At 40.0% G+C, this 22,475-nt stretch overlaps 1 protein-coding gene across 1 annotated transcript in view; it reads right to left on the minus strand.

Annotated features, from left to right (window-relative positions):
• FMN2 (formin 2) overlaps nucleotides 1-22,475 on the minus strand; it is a 356,034-nt gene that overhangs the window by 19,658 nt on the left and 313,901 nt on the right. Inside the window, exon 16 of the mRNA XM_087859789.1 lies at nucleotides 11,668-11,817. Coding sequence (XP_087715915.1) covers nucleotides 11,668-11,817 — 150 coding nt within the window. The remainder of the gene's footprint in view (nucleotides 1-11,667; nucleotides 11,818-22,475) is intronic.

Genomic DNA, 22,475 nt, shown 5'->3' on the forward strand with positions numbered 1-22,475 from the left:
TCTCCAGAAGCACCGAAGGCAGAACAACACTGCGAAGCCCAGGAAGAGATGGTAGTGACCTCATGACTCTCAGTCCACTCCGCTTGCAGCAAGACAACGGCGGCCTCCACCAACACACTCAGAATTCTGTCCTCTTTGAGACTGCTACTTTCTGAAAATTACGATTTCCTTATCAAAAGCCAGAAAACTTGAACCTGCCTAAGTCTCCAAAGGACAGGGCAGGCCTCCTTCCTGACTGCACCGGACACTTTGATTCTCCTCAAGACTTAGTTTTCACTTCGCCAAGTGCAACCGTCAGCTAATTCTTCTTCTTTTTTTTAATATGAAAGATTAGTTGAAATTATTTATTTATTTATTTTTATTTATTTATGTGACAGAGAGACAGCCAGCGAGAGAGGGAACACAGGAGGGGAGTGGGAGAGGAAGAAGCAGGCTCCCAGCGGAGGAGCCCGATGTGGGACTCGATCCCAGAACGCCGGGACCACACCCTGAGCTGAAGGCAGACGCTTAACAACTGCGCCACCCAGGCGCCCCCGTCAGCTAATTCTATGCAATGCAATGGGGGATGCAGCTCATGGTAGGAGAGCACTGTGTCCCCTTCTGTAAATGCAGAAGTGGCATGACCCTCACTCTGTAAGGCACAGCTAGCCAAAAGGACTTTATACAGCTCAGCATCAAGCTTTAAACCATCCAAGGAAGGACTCTGTAAGGACACATACCAGCCTTTCTCCAGAGAGAGATCAATGAGCTGTGCAGACGGGTTGGCCAGGAACACTTCCATCTAGACATAGAGTGTGACACACGGGTGCCAGTCTGCTATTCCTAAAGGACGGGTAACCTTTATAATCAATTGCAGGTGGAACGTGGCCAGGGCTGCGTGGGAGAGGATGGAGACAAAGCTGATGGATTATTTAGAGAATGTTTAACATTATTCAACAAGATAAAATGACAGATGAAGTTGATTAAAGAAAGTTTTCAAACTTAGAAACCCATCCAAGGCATCAAGGATCCTAAGTATTTTATTATAGTTCTTACTCAGGAGGCAAAAGCAAAATAAATCCAAATGGAATGAAATAAAGAAAAATAAAATAAAATAAAGTAAAATAAAATAAAATAAATGCTCATAGGTTTCACGTAACACAACATTCAAAAGGAATGAGCAGACAAACCTCTGTGTATCTATATATTGATAATATTATAATTAGAAAACCTAAATTGCAAAAATTACCATTTTAGGAATTATATTTAGGTATGATGCAATTTCATTTTTTTGGTTCTGCAACATTGTTAGTCTTAAAAATTGCAAAATCATAGCTCCCAAAACTCTAAGAGCATTAGAATTTGAATTGGATATGAAATTCTAATATGCATAAAATATTATGTATATATAATAACTTAAATGATGATGATGATGGTGTTGATTTGAAGGTCTTTTTAAAGAGGCACAAACTGTAAACAATAACTCTCTACAGAAACCAAAGAACCCAAGCTTAAGTGATACCAATTTGCCATGATGGTTGTTCAATTGACAGAACTTGACTTGACTGGAAATGCCAATATCCAAGACCACACTGTAATTCTGCAGCTAGGCCTGTGGCATCAATATGGTTAGTCTTCATGGAGGGCCCACTGGCTAGGGTGCGCCACATAAAGGGTCTTCCCCATCATTGTCTGCCTCAAAAAAAGTGTCTGCTTTCCACGGGATCAAAATTCCACTCATGACTTAGCAGCTGCCCATGGTTCAAACTGCTGAGCCCAACTGTTTACAATAAGCAGAAGCAAAAACCCTGAGCAGCACATTGGCCAGAAGGCCTGTGCAGTGGGGTCCGGAATGAGCACCCGAAAAGGCCAGGGAAGGGCTGGAGACGTTGCGGTGAGAGGGTCAAGGGCTAACTACGCAGAGGTGAAAGATGTGAGGTTTTACCCCAGAGCAAACGCAGACAAATGTCTTTCCCTTTTACTTCCACTTATTTTAACTGTTTCGTATATCCACTATTTTTTGTAGGTACTTATCACTTCTTCATCAGAAATACGGGTTAAGAAAACCTGACAATCTCCTCCCATGGAGATAAGATTTGAAAAAAATGTTTATTTGCAATAGATGAAAAATTTCAGAATATGTACACACGTATCTATTACGTTGTATGTATTTTTAACATGACTTGTGATTTCCTGAAATGGGTTTACATAGAGAAAACGCTGGCTCATTTCATCACTATAGAGACAAGCTATTATAAATTACTAATCAACCAAATGGACCGGGACTTTTTGATTTGGGAATGAGCTACATAGTTTCTTTTTTTACAGTTTTTGCCAGCAGATTTACCTCTCAATTTCTGATTAAGCTACTATTCATGTTAGTAGTTAAAAGATTGGCTTTTCATGAGTACGTACTAAACTCTACGGCCACAGGGGAAAGCCTGAGACTGTGCCAGGAAGGAAGACGCAGGAGCCAATGTAGGACTTCAACCCTAGCAGCCATCTAAACAGACCATCACAGGCGGTCAACGCATCCAACTGCGGTCCCTGCTTACGTTGAAACTCTGACGTGAGAAATCTACTTACTTAAAAAAAAAAAAAAAAGCTTTATTGAGACATCATTAACATACTACAAAATTGCCCATTTAAAGTGGACAACTCAATGTTTCTTTTAGTGTATTCACAGGGTTGTGCAGCTATCTAATTCTAGAACATTCCATAGCCCCCAAAAGAAACTTCACTAACCATCCCTTCCCATAACTCTCTCCCCTCAACCCCTGACACAGCCAATCTACTTTCAAATCCTATATATTTGCCAATTCTGCACATTTCATATAAATCAAATCATGCAATATACAGCCTTTTGTGACTGTCTTCTTTCACTTGGTGTAATATTTTGAAGGTTCACCGTGGTTCAGCTTCATTTCTATTTACTGCCAAATAACACGCCTTTGTGACATTCACATTTCACTTGCCCACTCCTCGACTGAGGGACTCCCGAGCGGCTTCTGTCTTTTGGACATTATGAACAAGGCTGCCATGACCACACGTGTGCCGTGTTTGTGTGCACGTACACTCTCACTTCTCTTTGGTATAAAACCCAGGAAGGGGTGCCTGGGTCCCACGGTAACTCTAGATTTAGCCTTCTGAGGAGAACCGGCCGCACTATTCCACATTCCCACCAGCAGTGTGAGAGGCTCACGAGTCCTCATCGCCCCCCATGCTTGTTATGCTGTCTGCTTTTTTCTCTGCCGCCATCGCAGTGCGCGTGTCCCTCTGTGGTTCTGATCCACGTTTCCATGATGGCTCATGATACACAGCATCCCTTCATAGGTGTACTGCCACTCTACTTACTTTCTTAAGCCCATTCTCCATTTCCTTCCCACAAAGACACACGAGTATTACCTAATTTCTTTTGTATGTCCTATATTAAAATACCTGTTCTTCAATTTCTTCAGTACTCATCTCCATTCCCGGTTCCCTCCACATATACCCCGCCCCCTCCACTGCACATACACACACACTCCGCACACGCTTTCACAAATGATCCCTTTGAAAACTGAGTTTGATGCCCTATCACAGTTGCTTCTAAATCTTAACCAGACTTCAGCAGCAAAACCAAGTAAGGTAATTGCTATTTGTCAAATATAATAACTGCCGACATGTCTTGGTCTAAACTTTGCCATCAGCTTCAACTCTGTCGTAGAGACCAATACCTAAAACATTGTGGAGACAATCGCTTCCATCTTTACCTCTCATGGCTAGTCTCTGATTACCCATTATTTACTTTAGAATCCCAAGCTTTTAAGAAGCATTTCTCTAAAGCTTCACTCCCACTAATAGGGATAGGGGTGGCATCTGAGAGTGGAACCCTGAGGAAGAGCAGGTGGAATTCCTTTGCTCAAAGAGGTCAGAGTCAGCATGGAGAATATCATAGTGGGAATGAACTCTGGGAAGCCTTGGACTTCTTATATTTTTCACTATCCCAAAAATCCAGGTTTTAGCAGAAGCCCACATAAATCTAAGAATGGGTTATTTTGACATGATTCAAATCGAACAGATCTAGACCTCCTCCTCTAGCAGATTCTAATCACCACGTTGTTTGAGAATATCCTAACAAAACTTAAAGTGACCCCTTAAAAATACCATCTTGCTTGTAAAGGAACAGCTTGTATAGGAATTATTTTCAGCCCATATAAGCTATGTGAAGTTATTTTTAATAGGTAATTTAAAATATCTATTCCACGAAGTATATTTTGATCCAAAATGGTTTTATACAAACTTTGCTAAGACATCAAAAAACATTTTTAGCAAATGCTGAAAAGAAACTAGGAATTGCTCAGATAATTTTACAAGCCTCTACAAATTTATCGAAAGGTACCACAATGTTTAAATCCTTTTCAAAGCAAAAAATATCTTTGGACAAGCTACTTTCTTGGCTCTTGGTCCCGATTCTCTGATGGGGAGCTGGAACCAGATACCCTGAGGGTGAGTTTCTTCCATTTTTGAACATGAGGCTTTTGAGAAAGGATATTCCAAGATTTAAAAAACATGTCTTGGAACATGGCAAGATCAAGAAGAAATGCAAAGATCTTTTCCATCTAACGTTCACTTAATGATTTTACATCATTCTTGGAGAAGTAAGTGCTGGAAAGTGAATTTCCTGATATCTGAGGAGTCACATCTTTCCCCGACCTTGCCTTCGTAAATCATTTTAGGAGAGAAAGGGAAAGTTTGCATTCTTGATCTCTCACGTTCTGGCTAACGGGAGCTTGTCAGTCTCTGAGGTGAGACAGAATTTTCCGACCCTCTACGACTGGTACAGGCTGCCACCTGCAAAGAGCAGATCTGTATAGGTATGCCTCCAAAGCATATCCAGCAACCCCCTTCCTCTCATCTCTGTCACCTTCCCATGGTCCACAGCATCATATCTTTCACCTGGGCCACTATACTAACGTCCTAACTTGTTTCTCAATACCACTATCCAATTTACTACCATTTGAGTCAACAATCTTTTCATTACGTGTATCACGTCAAGCTATTCCCTTTTTAAAAACCCCTTTAATGATTTTTTGATTGCATGCACAAAGAAGTCAATCTCTTACCATGATCTACAAGAGCCTCAAAGATCAGGCCCCTGCCTGTCTCATCAAATTCATCTCAACACCTTCGTCTTTGTTGGAGTTCTGCCATGCTGTCTTGAACTCCCGACATCTCTGCCTGGTGGACTCACACACTACGTTGTCTCTAACGTCGCTGCTCCCTCAAAATCTTTAAGTGTCAGCATAAATGTTATTTCTTCAGAAAGGCCTCCTCTGACCACACCTTCTAAATGAACTTCTTCTGCTTTTTGCTTTGCAAAAATGGTTCACTATTTTCCTCACGGTACTAATTTCAACCTACAATTTAAAACTGTGTTTATTTTTTTATTGTCTACTTCTCTCACTAAAGGGTAAGAACCATATGGCCAGAAAATATGCCCAGCACACAGGACAGGAGTAATTTTGAATAAATTAATAAATAAATGACTTATCTATTATGTCTTAATGCATATTAATTACTCCTTTAGTGAATGTAGATCACATTCCCTACACATTCTCAGGTTCCATTAGCCTACGATTCCATTGTCAATCATTGTGCCAAAGCTTCCGCTACAGAAAGTCAGAAGTAGGAAGAGAATTTCTTTATGTGCTGTTTCTCTAGACATTGATGCCTCAATTAAAGAGGTAAATGGTTGGCTAAATTCACTCAATGTTGCAATGCAACAACGCAGTCCAAGAGGCAATTTCATCTAGTATCCAACAAATACATTATTACGTGACAATAAACCTTCTTTCCTTATCTCCATTCTTTAGATTTATTTTCAATCCCTTTGAAAATGGTTACTTCCTTCTACCCTTATAACGTCCTACTTAATTCTGAACCTACAGCTCACTTAAATATAAATTATGGAACCAGGAATGTTAACATGGCATGAGGTGCTCTCCAATTTAATGCATAACCTTCTAAAGTCAAGCATTCAAATCCTTTCCCCTAATTGCAGATTTCAGCTGGGCAGAAACTAGACTTGATTGCCACATGCTTGTGCAATTAGAGGAGTAGTTATCCTTTCTCCTGGGTCATCAAAGACTACCTGTCTCAAAATAAAATAAACCAGTAAATTAAGTTAGACAACACTTTAAACATAACCCTTACCAATGTCACAACTGATTTATTAAATTAAAATGTCTTAAGTCAACTAAAAATAAAATTCTGATAGGCCACACTGCACACTATGGGTTTGCCAAGCCACATTATCTTGCCTAGAATGCCCTTACCTCCCTGATCTGCCTATGAAAATCCTACTCCAACTCCAATCTCCTTGTCAAAAGTCCTCTGGACAGAATTAATCCTTCACTTCTGCCCCAGGTTTCTCCCATTGCATATAACACCACATGCAGGCTAGGCTGTTAACGAAGACAGGACCTTCACCAAGTGGACTTGAATATCTCCTGTGCATAGTAAAAACTCCATATGGAATATGAGAACAATTACAAATAACTTCACATAATTATACAGCTAAACACTGCTGACAAGCTCAAGTCTGCTTAGAACAGAACGAAAGTGAGAGGTGGAGTTGTTTTGGGCGCCACTGTCTTCTCCGAGGACCACAGTCCCATCAGGGTCACAAAGCACATGTATTCCCAATCATCTTCTTTCCTCTAATTAACATAGCTCTTACTGTCCGAGCTCCCTAGGGCTTCATTGGTGGTTAGGTGATACTGATGCTACTGCCTTCCCAAAAATAAAAGAGATAAGGACTGCCCACTTCCTGACATATTCACACTTTGCTCTGTGAGCCCTTTGGGAGACATCTGGCAGAGCAAATGTTGGTTTATCTCCCCATCTTCCGGATATAGCCATGTTCAATTTTTAAAAAGATTCTTCATATGTTTTGTGTTGCTCAGTGATAACAAGTCTAGATTTCTTTTTTGATAAGGATTTCTTATTAACCATTGTATATGCCTAGTTGCAAGCATATGAAAAAGCACTCTTTCTGACTCATGAAAAAACCAATGGGTCAGTTGTCTAAAAGCATCAAAACGGGAATTCCTTTGTACAGCATGATGTGAACAACAGAGGGATGGCCTGTGTGAACGTTGTCAAACAAAAGTTTGCCCTTGGGTGCATAATCAAGCCATTTTACCTACCCACAAGTAACTGAGTCACAAAAATGCCTTGTACCACTGAATATGTTCTTAAGATGCTTAACACGCCTTGTTGGTATCTTACATTTGTAGGTAGCCACGATCAGGATATCATTTATATTAAACGAAGGAGTAGGAGCCATTGAGAATTTGGCATGTAGACACTGTTATGTACTCTAAATATATTATCTCATTTAGTCTACACAATAACGCTGTAAGAGAGTTATTATTATCTCCATTTTGCAGCGTAGGAAACTATGACTTTCTATGACTAGGCTGGTAAGTGGAAGAGCTAACAAAAAATCCTCATTTTTTCCAAACCACAACAATGAGAAAGAGAGCATACCTTTTAAGATATTTCACAGATGTGTAGGAATTCACCAATTCAAGAAATATATTTACTTAATGATAGGCATCTTCAGGAAAAGCCAGAAAATACAAAGTTACAACCACTCTATAACAAGAACCAAATAGAAATGATGGAATAAGAAATATTTTTATAGGATTTACAACATTAAAGATAGTCAATCCGTGAATCCAAATTAGACCAAGGAACATCATGAAACCACCGTTCGGGTTTTTCCTACCATGCTAAGACATTCTGCTAATGACACAGGTTATTTTTAAAGGCTTGATAAATTTAGGGTAGTAATATTATTATTTACTTTTGTTGGAAACTGCTCTTCCCTAACTCCAGCGACTGCTATGAAGGGGACTGTCAATCACGGCAGCCCTCCTTTCTGGCCGCACAACTGGGCTTGTGAACGGCTGAACTAACTATTGTACCCCACACCTCTGGCCACAGTGCCTGATCCAGAACTGGGCACAACTCATCAAGGAGTTCTTCCTTGGAATTTTTCTAGATAGTGGAGAGTGCTCTCTCTACTAGGTTGTGAGAATGTGAGTCATGGCTCTGACCAATGACCATGGGGCCACCCTTAGAGGAATAACCTGACTTGGAAACTAGACTCAACCACAGAGGAGAGTGGTGGCAGGAAGATGAGAGGCGGAGAGAGTGAGAGCATGAGAATAAGAGAGAGAGAAAGAGAGAGGGGGAGAAGAAGAGGAAGGAGGAGGAACTGGAGGAAGAAAGAGGACATTTAGAAAGACAGATAGTGAAAGACAGGCATGGACACACCTGACTAGCCCCCAGAGACTGCAATTCGAATTTCTGTATTCAGGCAATCCACATGCAAGTGCCATCCCTGCCCTTCTGTGGTTTGACTGTCTAAACAATGCCTTTCCTTTTACTTAAGGTATCTGGAATGTTTTTTGTTTGTTTGTTTGTTTGTTTTTATTACTTACAATGATAAGTTATGCGGGAAAGCATGTTCATTACTTCATAAGCTAAATTCTCATTCCCACATCTATGTCAAATACAATGATGTAACAAGTCAAATCAGCAAATATATCTGGACACCGGAAGGGTGGAAAGGCACTGTGGCTCAGTGACAATGAGAGCTACATCAGAAATGAAGACGCAAAACAGCTCATTGGGAAGTAAAGACTAAAATGCAAATACCGAAATAGTTATGGTATAAGATTAAAATAGACACATCATTAGGCATCATCATAGTATAAAACTGACTAAACAAAATATGCAGATAATAAATACAGGGTATTTATTAGGAGGGAACAATCAGGTTGGGGATACAGATACCCATTTTAGGTATTTGTAGTGCTATGTGAAATTCCACTCAGATCAACACAGACTGTACCAGAAGTTAAAACCCTTAACTGACCACATCCCATTTCCTATCAATGTCTGAGGACTTGAAGCATTCCTAAAATACTCTTCCGTTTACACAAAATACGATACAAAACTTACACTAGGGCAAGGCTGGCTCCATGCGTGGTGTTTGTGCACTTTTAGTAGAAGGGCTCTGTACTTGCTGTCTTGAAATTGTTTAATAATTTTTTAACAAGTGGCCCCACATTTCATCTTGCACTGTTTCCTGGAACTTGTGTCACTGGTCCTACACTAGGGAAAGGGACAAAGTTTTTCTACAAATGAGCCAGACCAATGGTCTTGCTTATCAAAGCAGCCCATTTGCCAGGAGGTGTAATAAAATTCAGAAGTTCAAGAGCAAACAGCCCTGGCTCACCTGCCACACATTCCTCCTTAGCCTTTTGTGAAAAGCAAATGATTTTCAACGATGAGAAGTCTGCAGTGAAGAGCACTTGTAATCTGCCAATTCACAACACTGCCACCAAGGGGTGAGCAAAGTCACCAAAGGTTGCGTCAAAAAGCAAAATCACCAAGGGTTGAGTCAAAAAAGCCACAGTATAGTCCTAGGACATGACAAGCACAGGATGGAGTATAAAAGAAGCATCTGGTTGATTTTATGAGCTACCCAGTGAAGAAAAGCTAGTTTTGGTCATGTTAAATGCATAAAATATCATGGAACAGTGGTTTGGTATCAAAGTGTTACCTAGAGACACAATTCTGCCTCATGGAGCACAGGCTGGATGAGACTGAGTGTCACTGGGGAGTTGTGCAACTGAGTTAGTCAGGCTCAACAACTCCCCTGAGAGGGCATCTCCCCAGCCCATGTACAGATGTACAGAGTAAAGGCAAACTATAATAAAAGTGTCCACCCACCTTCTTGTCCCAGGACGTGCAGAGGAACTGCCGTAGGAACACGCCAGCCTTCTGCCGTGATTTACTTACGTCCCCGATGTGCTATCAGAACAGCTCCTCCAAAACTATGCTCCCCCTGTTCTGTGTTGTTGACGCCTAGCTCTCCTCACTTCCACTCTCATTTAGGGACTCCAGCCCCAGCCACCACACGAATGACCGCACGTGGTGAAATCCTCAGCTGTCAAGGGAACCTGAGTGGCTCCCATGGCTGAGCACCTGACTCTTGACTTCGGCTCAGGTGGTGGGATCGAGCCCCGTGTTGGGTCCATGTTCAGTGTGGAGTTTGCTTGTCCTTCTCCCTCTGCTCCTCCCTCTGCTCTCTCTCTCTCAAATAAATAAACAAATAAAAATCTTAAAAAAGAAGTGAAAGAAATATTCATCTGTCAGATTTGTACATTTGTGTGACTGAGTTGTCAGCCCTTTTCTGGGGGAGTAAGTTGAGATTAGAGATGAAAGAAGGTCCGTGGGGACCAGTGAGGGACATGAAGGGACATTGTAAGTGATGTGCTGAAGTCAAAAAAAGGGTTCTCCTTACGATTTTCCAAACTGACAGCCCTTGCTTGGTAAAAAAGAAATTTTAAAAAGATTATATATAGCTAAGTTTGAAGGACATGAATGACAGTTTACATGTGCTTATATTTCAGTAATTATTGGTCCTATTTCACCTGCATAGTCTTTTGACTAAAATTGCATATTTTCGGTTAACCCATAATGATGCACTTTGAAGTAGAATACTCTCATTATCTTTAGAGTGAATACTTAAAGTATTTTCCCTTCCGTTCAGACCACTCTCTGTTTCCATCTACTATTCACTGAGGTACAATTTCTTCTATGAAAACACCATGGAACCTAAGTAATTAACGATATGAGTTAGCACTCATAGCACAGTCTACGTGCCCCACAAATGCCAGCAATTATTTTCAACCGATTTAAGGATGTATCCTACCTACTTACACATGAAAACTAGGTGGATAATCATGGTTTTGTACATGAGGAAGACAATAAGCAGAAATTGTGGAATTTTGTGGTCTGACGAACAAAGTCCCTTAGGATGTAAATGCTCTAAAGATCTAAAGCAAAGTCATTGTTAGTGCAAGGATGTTGGAAAGCTTGCTCACTGGTTTGGTTTTAGCGTTTGGTTTACAGTGCTGATTGTGTTTCGTTTTCACTCTCCCGGTAGACCCAGCTATTTGGGGCTGCTGTCCTGGGAGGGCTAGCTTTCCTCCTGAATTAATATTTAATACGCCTCCATGGAATTTCATAATCAGTGACAAAGACTTCATATACTTAAGAGAAAAAAAAATTCCCTTCATTCCTGAAAAAATTTACTTTAGGAAATGTGGTGTAATTCTACAAGAATCCTGTAAGATCTTTTAAAAAATATTGATCATCTGTTTCTTGGTGACAACTGCCAGAAACTTTAATACAAATGGTGAAATTTGGATAATATCTCATGAATTGAGCAAAAACAAGACAAAATAAAAATGATTCATCTTACCTTTATATAGTCTTTGCTACTGGTCTTTTGAGGTGAGTGGGTTTATCATCTCAGCAGAGTTGTTCTACTCCACTTACATGATCTCCTTTTTTGTGGTTTCCTCATCACACAAGTTGTTTTACCAGACGGTGGTCCTGGCAAACCATTTTCCCAGCTATTCTCTATAGCATTATAGCCTCTGTGCCAATCCTTCTTATTCAAACTCCAAATTTTGTCAGTTCTCAGCACCCTATTAGACTTGATATCCCAGGTTGAGGGCCGTCTAATTTTTCATTCAGGCTATAAAAGTTGGCAACCACAGTGGCGTCACACCTAATAAAATTCCAGTTTTAAAATGCCATTGTGCAAATGAAAAAACCTACCTTTCTTGTAGAATGAGTTTGTTCTCTTTCTTCCAAAAGTCTTTAAAGTCAGAGCTGAATTCATGCCAGATACTGAAGAAAACATTTGGGGACACCTCCTTCTCTCCAATTTTTGGTTTCATGAAGAAATAGGCTGTAGTCTCCAAAAAGCTGTCAAAGCACACACACATGAGCATAAAAGCTATGATTACTTTCCAATATGGGATATCCTTTCTCCATCCAAATGGTGATTTCATTCATACACAGTTATTATTACTAAGAAGACTCAAACTCTTCAAACATCAACAGTAGTCGCTTATGGTTTCATGTTAGAGTTTTGGATATGGATAGCAGCAGCTCGTAAGAATCCTCCATATACTGATAACTATCCTTGGTCCAATTCCATTTTCAAAGTTAATCACTAAGTGCCTGACATATTTCAGAAATAAACCTGTAGTCAAGTTGGGACATATTGTAAGTAGTGGGTCTATACTTTTTTCTACACTAAAGAAATGAAATATCAGCCATTTGTCCCCAAACTGCTACGTATTCTATATATATTTTTTATATTGTTCACATACAGTTTGGCTTCCTACATTGCTGAGGAAAAAAAGAAAAAAGTGAATCCCAGGAAATTGTGACAAAGTCTCTCATCAGATCATGGGAATATCACTGAGTGGATACCAATATGGCAGCCAGCACTGGGACAGTAGGCGGATGGGGTCAGTCTATAGAGGTGCTGCTTCATACTACACAACTACACGAAGCTTGGAAGTTTCAGAAGGCCTAGTTGACAAAGAACATACAACCGGTAAATGGTAGCTTTGTGACTCAGCAAAAGTCTTCCATTCCCATAAAAAATGTCCTGAAAAGGACCTAGGCCAATAAAACTGGTAATGTCATAGTGAGGACACCTGGGCAGCTGGTCAGCGTACGGCCAGAGTTGCTGCAAAAAGGAGTGACGTTCCAATACCCTTTGCCCCCCCTTCCCTTTTTTCCCCACCCTGGCAGGGGGCCGGTACTTTCACTGCTCTACAAAGCACAAGTCTGATTTACTATGAAGTAAACATTTCTAAGGCAACTTGATTTTGCCATATTGCATTGTTTGATTAAAAGTATGTGTTCACACATACATACATTAACACACATCTGTGTATGTACTCAGTTTGTCATCTAGCTCATTTCAAATCCTTACCCTGAAAAATATATGAAAAATATCTCATTGATATGATCATTAATAAAATGAGATGTGTAGGGTGAATACACTCAGAAGATAAAGGAGACTGAGTATCACACACAAAATAAAGAATTCACAGCCACCCTGACTATGACCAACAGGCTAGGCGGTTTAAAAACTAGCCTCACGGTAGTCTCTAAGCAGTAAGATTCCCAGGGACACCAGCTTTTGGATTCTGGGGAGAGATGACAGCATGTATTTGACCAAATGTGTAGCTCCCAGAAATTATGTTTTTCTCCCTAGTTAGCCTAGTAGGAAAAATGACACAGTAAAGTCAGTCAATCCTGAGAGAGAGAGTCAGCTGTTAAGTGGATAAAGTGTGTGAGAACCTGGCTGCCCTGAGCCATCATAACGACATCCGGATGCGTCCGCCGAATGTGCTGATGGGGTGAGGACTGCCAGGAGAGTAGACGGCAGGGAGCATGAATAGTCTAAGACATATCTGGGTCATACTTCATTAAAACCTAAAGTATACACATACTTCCCTCCTGAGAAAACCGGTCATTCTCTGTATGAGCCCAAAGACAATTTATGACCTGTGTGGCAGAAATTAAGTCTCAAATCCTTGACCATCCATTTATTCTTTTCCATCATTTCTTGGTATTTGTTCTTCATCAATTGATCACTACAGACCAAGCCAGTTTGTTTGGGCAGACATATCTAAGTTGTAATAGCTGGTTCATCTGTTTAGCTACTTAAAACATTTTGAAAGTTCTATCATGAGGCAGCATGGTTAAAAGGAGAGAATATAGGACTAAGAATCATAAACAATTGAATTCCAAAAAACTAATTTCCAAAGTGTTTGTTAAATGTTTTAACACAAAACAAATCTATTTTGTATTTTGCATATTATTTTCCATTATATACTTTATATTCTATATTAAGAAATATGAATATATATTTACTAAAAATTTCCTCTAAACTGTAACTAAGTCAGTTGAGTCTGATTTATTAAAAACCATTCACGTGATCATGTTCCCTATAGACATTTTTGAATTATTGGCATGCATAGAGATTTCTGATACTGGTACAAATTATTCTAATTATTGAATAATTTCCCCTTGGCTTTGCCATAAATTGCCTACATAACTTTAAGAAGGCAGCAACTTTTGAGTTTCAGTTTTGAGCTTTTCCGTTTCTTCATCTATAAAGTGGTGGATATGTCTGGTTTTCAAAGTTATCATGAAGATTCAATGAAAAATACTTGCATGTTATAAACTAAAATAACAATATATGTATTAACTTTTTAAGAAGCAAACATTTTTCACTAAAAAATGCTCTTTGTGCAAAGCTTAATGAATTTGTGAGACATATTAGTATCCTACAACTGAACTGAAGTCAATGCGTGAAATTGCTGAATGGCATGATTCTCAACAATGACAATTTATGTATGTAGCGGTTTCTTTGGAAGTGGCCATGGTGAAAGAATGTGTCTCCTAAGTATGATACAGGGAGTAAAGAATTGTCTGAGGATCACAAATGCTGTCCCAACTGTATTCAACCACCCCACTCCCTAGAATAAAGCATATGCACTTTTCAAAAATAACCAAATAAATGATAGGCAATAATTTCTACAAGTTATCAAGGTACCTTGTATGCATTTTTGGTTATATAATCCTGTCCAGTATGAGGTGGCATTCTGCTAATTCAAACTCATATGACATGAAAGATACCCATTTGGATGGGGGGTGGAAGGGATGGATTCCATTCTTTCTGACTTATCCCCTTTTTTCCTAAATATGAACCCAGGAGGGTCCCATCCACAAAACAGCAACACAGGAACACGGAAGAGGGCAAGCATTTCATCTGGGACCTTCCTCACTACCGGCTATTCTGTGAGACTCTCTTGAAATGACCGTGACCCACTAGGAGCCAGTAGTGAAAAGAACTGTAGTTACGACACAAAGAAAATGCAGCAATCACAGTGAGAGACAACTGCAGAGGTCACCAAATCATCAAGACCCGTAATCAGGATTCTTAGGTAGACCTTTCCGGAAAAGACCAGCACTACACTTCTTTTACTGCAAAAATGAAACAGTGCAGCACCCACTCCACGACACAGTCGAGGCAGCCAGAGGTTCTAAACAGAGGGCTCCAGCAGAAGTGTTCTGAAATTTCTCTGAATCCCCACATAAAAACAGAGAGAACAACTGAGATATTAAAAATCAAGGCTAATAGAAACATATCTACAAACACACTGTCCCCAGTGCGACCACAAACCTCAAAATGCAACCAGGGGAGACAAACTATTGACAATACAAAACCCAAGTAGTAACATTGTCTGCACAGGAGGAGGCAGGAGAAAGTAACAGGGGGACTTGCCCCAACACAGAAGAACCGCTGTATCACAAACAGGCACTCCTGAAAATTGTTGAAGGGACATCTGAGAAGTGCAGCCAAAACTGGAAGGGGTTTTATACACTCTAATGCACGGAAGAGGAGAAAAGACCTACGGTAAGTTCTGAAAGGGCTGGAACAGTCTGAATATGTGAAGTCTTAGTACTAACCAAGACAAACCCGCTCCTACAGCAGAGCTCTGTCTGCGCTGGTAGGAAATGCTAGATTCAAAACTGTGGAGCATAAACAAAAGGACAAAGGCAACAGAAAATGCAGATATATTAGAGGGGAACATCTGCAGGCAGTATGAGGTCATTTTTGGTTTCTTCCTTTTTTACCATTGTGCACAAGCAACAAAAGAGAAAGCTCTGGAGCGGGAAAGCTACAAACAGACTGAAATTAAAAATGTAAACCATCAAACTATGTGGGAGCAGATCAAGCAGTGCTTGGAAATTGAGAACTTTAAAATACCTATAAGTAGAAAAATAAAGGTGTGAATTGACTAATGCAGGCATCCGTCTCAAGACACTAAAGAGGAGCGAGCTGAACTTGACTGCACCGAAGAATGGGAGATACAGAGAACACAGAACAGAGAAATGGAAAACAAACCTCACAGAAAGTCAGCAGGGTCACCAACTGCCTTACTGGAAAGTTTAATAAAATTGATAACCCTACCACGGCTGATACAGAGAAAAGGAGGAAATACAAATGACCAATATCACAGACGAAAGCAGAGTTATCATGATAGATCACACAGGCCTTAAAAGTATATTTTGAGACATTATCAACAATTTTATGCCAAGATATATTTTAAAAATTGAAAGTAATTTCAGTTACCTCAATAACTGAAACTTATTTCAATAAATAAGAAATTATTTTGTATATAAACGTAATCAAAACACCCCTTTGCAAATACTTGTGGTCCACATTGTTTTACAGGTGCATTTACTAACATTTAATGAAGACATAATGCCAATTTAACACTAGCTCTTTCAGAAAACAGAGTGTGAGAGCACATTCTCAACTCATTTTATGAGGCCAACATTAATTACTCTGATGTTGATACCAAAAAATAAAAACATGAAAGAAAAATAGAAAGGTTTATAGACAAATATCCCTTGTGAACGTAAGTAGAAAATCCTTCCTAAAATACTAACAAATTGATGCAGCAATTTCAAAAATGGATCCTATGTCACATGCAACTGGAGTTTATGCCAAGACAAAGTTGTTTCAGCATCCGAAACGCAGTCAGTGTAACCTGTCACATCAGCAGAGTAAAGAAGAAAAGCCATATGATTATTTCAATAAATGGAGAAAAAAAATTTGAAAAAATTCAACACGAATTCAGTATAAAAAAAAGGAAAAATCCTTTGTAAGATAGGAATAGAAGTAAACTTACACAATTAGGTAAATGACATCTGTGAAAAGCCTATAGCTAACATCATTCTCAAAATTATGCATGACATATGATTCCATTTACGTGAAGTCCAAGTATATACAAAATTAATCTATGTTGATAGAAATCAAAATAATGCTTGTGTCTTCAGAGAGGTGTGGGGTAAACAGATTCAGGCAGCAGAGCTGCTTGCAATCATGTCTGAATGGTCGTTACTCATTGAACTTGTTTTATTGTATAAATCATGCCTCAATTCACAAAGAATGAAAGAAAGTAAGAAAAACAAAAAAGAGGGGTAGAAGGAGAGTGAGAAAGAAGGAACTGAAAGGAGATGGTGATTAAGTCCTATGTTTAATAGTTATTAAAAGAAAAAGGAAACCAGGGATAAAATAATGGTTCTACAGACCAATGAGAACATGCCAGAAACAGGCCTATAAACAGAGGAAAACTGTTGGCTAAGACAAGCTAAAAGAAATTAATAAAATGATAGAGGCTCTAATAAACACAATTCAAAGTAGAAAAACTCAGAAATGAGGTGATAGAATTTAGTAAAGAACCATGAAATTTAAAATATTTCACACATGAAGTCTGAACTGGAAACTCACAAGAGTTATTAAGAACAGTGTATCATTTATTAATAGAAATAGAAGACAAAATAAAAGAAAACACTTTAAATCAAAGAGAAATGAGGAAAGTAAAGAGAAAGTTACAAATATAGAAGATAGGACATTCCCACAGGTGTGTTATAAAAGCCCCTACAAAAGATAACCAAAGCAAAGAAACAGAACACATATTTAAAAGTATGATTCAGGAACATCTTTTTTGAAATAAATAAAAATAATTGAAGCTACGTATTCAAAGGGCCTGCCAATAATCAACCCTGAGACATATTCTAGTTAAACTATTGTATTTAAAAAATAAGAAAAAAGAAAAAAAAATCCTTTGGTTATCATGCAAAAAAACCAAGTTCCTTACAAAGGAAAAAAAAAAATAACCCTTACTATCATCATATATTTAGACAATATCCTATGTCAGAAGACAGTAGAATACCATATTTAAGATACTAAAGACAGAAAGAAAGAGTGAACCAAATATTTTATATCTAACCAAAATGACTTTCGAATATAAAGGGCACAGGAGAACAGTTTTCAGAATGAACAAATTGAAGAAATATTGTTCTGATGTCCAGTTACCAAAGAATCTACTAGAAAATGAGATTCAGGAAGTCAAGACGACAGAAGAGACTCTGAAGGGTTAGCAGCTCAGGTTTCTCAACATGGGAAAGGATACAGGATGTCAGAGCTTACAGTTAAGAACTCTGCCCTGAATTTGAACTGGAGGTGGTGGTATGAAGTAACAATGTTCTTTAATTCTAGCTCTCTCTACTAACAAGTCTAGTCACAGTACTAATTCAATAGCAATAAAAGTAGAACCCAGGTTTGGGATCTCCAAGACCATTCGAATTAATGCGCCCAGTGCTGCTTGAAGAAACAGCTCAATCCAGGACAGGGGAAAAAATGTACAAAATGAACCTGGAATGTCCTACCCAAGAAGAGAGTAAGGAAGGTCCTGTCAAAAATAACTCAGAAGTGAACTTAAAGATGGAACATTTTGTATCAGTAAGAATAATAACTGCAAAGGACTGAGATACCTAAAAATATGTTTACTTCAATGAGCTCATCATAATGCTTAAAACTTTAAAAAATATATTTACTTAATGTTGGAAGATGCTAGATAATGACCTCATTATTTTGAAAACTAGAAAACCAAGGAAAAAAGAACATTCATTTCCTATATGAGCCATTACACTGAATAGATCAATGCCAAGTGAGGAAATGTTTTTCTTTTATAACTGAGAAAAATGACAAAACTGTCACCGTTTCACAATTCCTTATAAATTAATGTGTCTAGACACTGATTGTCAAAGACTGGTAATATCACCAAAAAAGACAACCAAATATGATATATTTCCACTTGGTGGAACATACCACAATTACAAAATAATTCTGCCACCTGAACCTGACTAAGCATCTAGAGCTATTTACTATCTGCAAGAAATATAGGACAGAGACTCATGTTTACCTGCATTCATGTGAGAAAATCAGGATAATCCAGTCTTTGGAGAAACAGCATAGGACTGCTATGAACTAAATGTTTGTGTCCAAAAATTTCTATGCTGAAGAGCTAATCCTCAATGTAATGGTGTTTGGAGATGGGACCTTTTAGGAGATAATTAGGTTTAGATGAGGTATTGAGAGTATAGCTCCCATGATGAGATTACTGCTCTTTGGAGAAGAAGAAAGGGGAAAGCTACTCCCGCCCCGGTCTCTGCTTTGTGAGAACACAGCCAGGCGACAGCTGTGCGCGAGCCAGGAAGAGGACCCTCACAGACACCAAATCTGCGACACCTCCATCTTGGATTTCCCAGCCTCCAGAACTGTGAGAATCAATGTTTATTGTTTAAGCTGCCCAACGTGGTGGAGCACTGCACATTCTTTACCTCTGCGTATGTCTTAACTTTTCCGTAATGAAGACTTTTCTTTTAAAGACTTTTTTAAAAAATTTATTTGACAGACAGAGAGCACAAGCAGGGGGAGTGACAGGCAGAGGCAGAGGGAGAAGCCGAGTCCCCGCTGAGCAGGGAGCCCGATGCGGGGCTCGATCCCAGGACCCTGAGATCATGACCTGAGCCGAAGGCAGATGCTTCACCGATTGAGCCACCCAGGCGTCCCTGAAGAATTTTTTTTTAATTACAAATGCACACACACGGGGCTAATACAGAGAAGTAATGGCCGCAAGCATCTTTTAAACTGTCATTTTAGAAATATTTTTAAAGGGCTAGAGCATTGCTTGAAAGACCTCTACTGGACATTGTTTTTGACTATGAGTTATGTTCCACAGATAATCAAAACAGACAGCTTTGATTTCCTTATTTGAAAAGGGGCCATACCACAAAATGAGAATTATATTCTTTTAAACTCCTCATCTGTTTTTAAGGCAGTTCTCTTTCTGGGAACTGTGTGCATAAAGAATGACTCAAAACTTGGTTTTTATTACAACTAAAAGACGTGCTAGTAATTATCCTAAATAGTATTTTCTCTCCACAGGTTATGATCTATATGGAGAAGCAAATGAAATATTTAAAACTAATCTATTGTCTGTCCTTGCCGTCAGTTATTTCCCATCTATGAACAGGATTTACCCCTAGTCGAGCACTACATAAAACCCTGCCTTTAAGCCCAACAGTTCTGGCAGGACCTACTCTCTTCCAGTCCTAGAAAAGGGCACTATGGCTTCAACTGAATTCATCAGTGAGTAGGTAGTAACTAGGTGCCAGACACCACAAATGGCAAAGATATTAAAGAAGAATGCAACCTCGATTCAATGACTTCCTTGAAGAACATCTCAATCAGGTTAACAAATAAACGAGTCAGGGTATTGGACAAAGCAGGTAGCTGTGCTATGCCTCAGGTTTGCGGGCTCCCAGACATTTACGGTGCTCTCAGAATCAGATCACCCTCTGAACAGCTGCTCTGTTATCAAATACATGCTTCGAAGGGTAAACTCTTCTGAGATAAGTTTAGAAAATGTTCAGATATTTATTCTTCAACAACCTGAAAGCATGTCTAGAACAACACGAGAGGACTTTCGGGTATGTGGCTGGGTGCTCCAGAAGTAATCCCGGCTATAGAAAAAAGGATATATCCACAACAGCAATCCAGGATGGGTAACCTAAAGATGGGATGATTTTCAGGCTGCCTGGGTGGCTCAGTCGGTTAAGCGTCTGACTCTTGATTTTGACTCAGGTCATGGTCTCAGGGTCATGAGACTGAGCCCCTTATAGGGCTCCATGCTGGGCGTGGAGCCTGCTTAAGATTCTCTCTCTCTCTATCCCTCTGCTCCTCCCCTGTCCCCTCCCATGATGCAGGCATGTGCTCTCTCCCTAAAAATTCAAAAAAAAAAAATGGGTTGATTTTCAGAGTCATCAGCATCTTTACTTAACTGATGTCAAAGAGACTTTCCACCCCGGTTAGCATACTCATACCACACCATCTTTACCCACTGGCTTCTTGCTCCCATCAGTCTGGACTCACAGGCACGCGTTCCCGCATTTCCTCATCTGCCTGTAATGCTCTTCACCCCAAATCCACATGGCTGCCTCTCGCCTCTTTGAGACCTTTGCTCAATCCTTACCTCCTCAAGTGAGATCGTACATGAAAAGCCAAAGAAAGAGGGCAACACTGGGCTTCTCTAATATTCCCGCTTTATTTGTCTCTAAGACACTCACTGCCATCAGAAATAGGAGATAATTGGTCCACTCGTCTACTGTCGGTCTTCCCTCTGCAGAATTTGTCCTCTATGAGGGATTTTTGTCTTTTATGTTCGTTGCTTTATCCCTAGCATCTGAACGGCATCTAGCACATAGGAGTTGTGTAGTAAATATTTGCTTAAAGAATGCTTCTCTGCTCAATGACTGCTGTAGACAGCTCTGGGGAAAAAATTCTGCTTTTTAGAAACTTAATAGTAGAAAAAAACTCTGTTAGGCATCTTATAGCCTGACATTAAAAAACAAGGGTTTTGAATTGGAAGAGCCACGATTTAGTTCTGCCTCCACCCAAAGTGGACCTTTGCTGACTTAATTAACTTCTCTAAGCTCTGTCACCTCATTTGTAATATGAGAAGGGCAGTGCCTCCTGCCTGATCAGATTCTTGTGAGAGTTAGTGGGATCCGTGGGCAATAGGGTTCGTGGAGTTGCCAGGTACATAGATAGATCAGTGATGGCTCCGTTATCACTGGCCACCGCTTCTTCTGCAACCTTCCAGGTACGTTCACAAACTATGAAAAGGCCCAGCACCTGTTCCTTGTACAGAGACGTTAGGAGAATGATTCCTTTCTTTCCTATAACCTCACATGATTATGAGGCAACACAAGACCAATTTATACATTAAAAGTATTGTTATGTCAGTGTCCCAGGACAAAGGGCCAGTGCCCAGTGGGGTGACCACGTTACACACTCTTCCCTATTCATCTGTGCAGTTTATCTCACTCGGCCTAGGAGAAAGTTAGCAGTACTGCCTGCCAAGAGAATTCCTCTCACTTCGTTTATATAGAGAGAAAAGCACCCTTTCCCCCTGGCACCACGTGAGAGGTGAACAGTAAGGGATTTCATCCTTTACTTTTGAGTCTATTTCGTGTGACTGCTTCATGCCCCACAACACACGCACACACGCAGGCCCGCAGGCCCGCATCTTCCTGGCCCCTAGCGAACAGACATATCACAGTCCCCAGCTAAGCAAAGAGGTCTGCTGAAAGTAATAAACCCATTTAACTCAACTTATCCTTCTTCCTACTACAAATACAGCTGGAGTTATCAGCAAAGCTAACCCCACAGCTCACATCTGAGTTGTTCTTATGTTCTGTTCCGTCTCCAAGCTCTGTGCAGACAGCAACAGGTCATTTATTAATTTCCCCTCTCTCTAACGCTAATGCCAAAAAGCTCTGGGACCAAAGTCCTCCCTCCCTGGCTCAATGGCCAACGTGGCAGTTCAGGCTATTTTGAGACACCGCTCTGTTTGTGCTCGTGGGTGGAAGCGAAGGGTCTGATGAGGTCGTTTCTTAGGCGCACTCTACGACCGGAGGGGCCCTTCGGTGACTCAGCAGTTCAGTCCTGGCCCCATCTGAGTGGGCCTGGGGGGCCTTCCCCTCAGCGGCCTCTGTGACCACCGCTGCTTCCTTCTCTTAATACCATTGTCCTTTTGGAGAACAGCAAAAAGCTCACATGCTAAGTGACAGTTTATACACAATTTGAGAATGACACATTTATGACTTAATTTAGTTCCTATAGGCAGAATCAAGAA

Source organism: Ursus americanus, chromosome 2, assembly GCF_024610735.1.
Source record: "Ursus americanus isolate L20-20 chromosome 2, mUrsAme1.1.p, whole genome shotgun sequence".
Lineage (NCBI taxonomy): Eukaryota > Metazoa > Chordata > Mammalia > Carnivora > Ursidae > Ursus > Ursus americanus.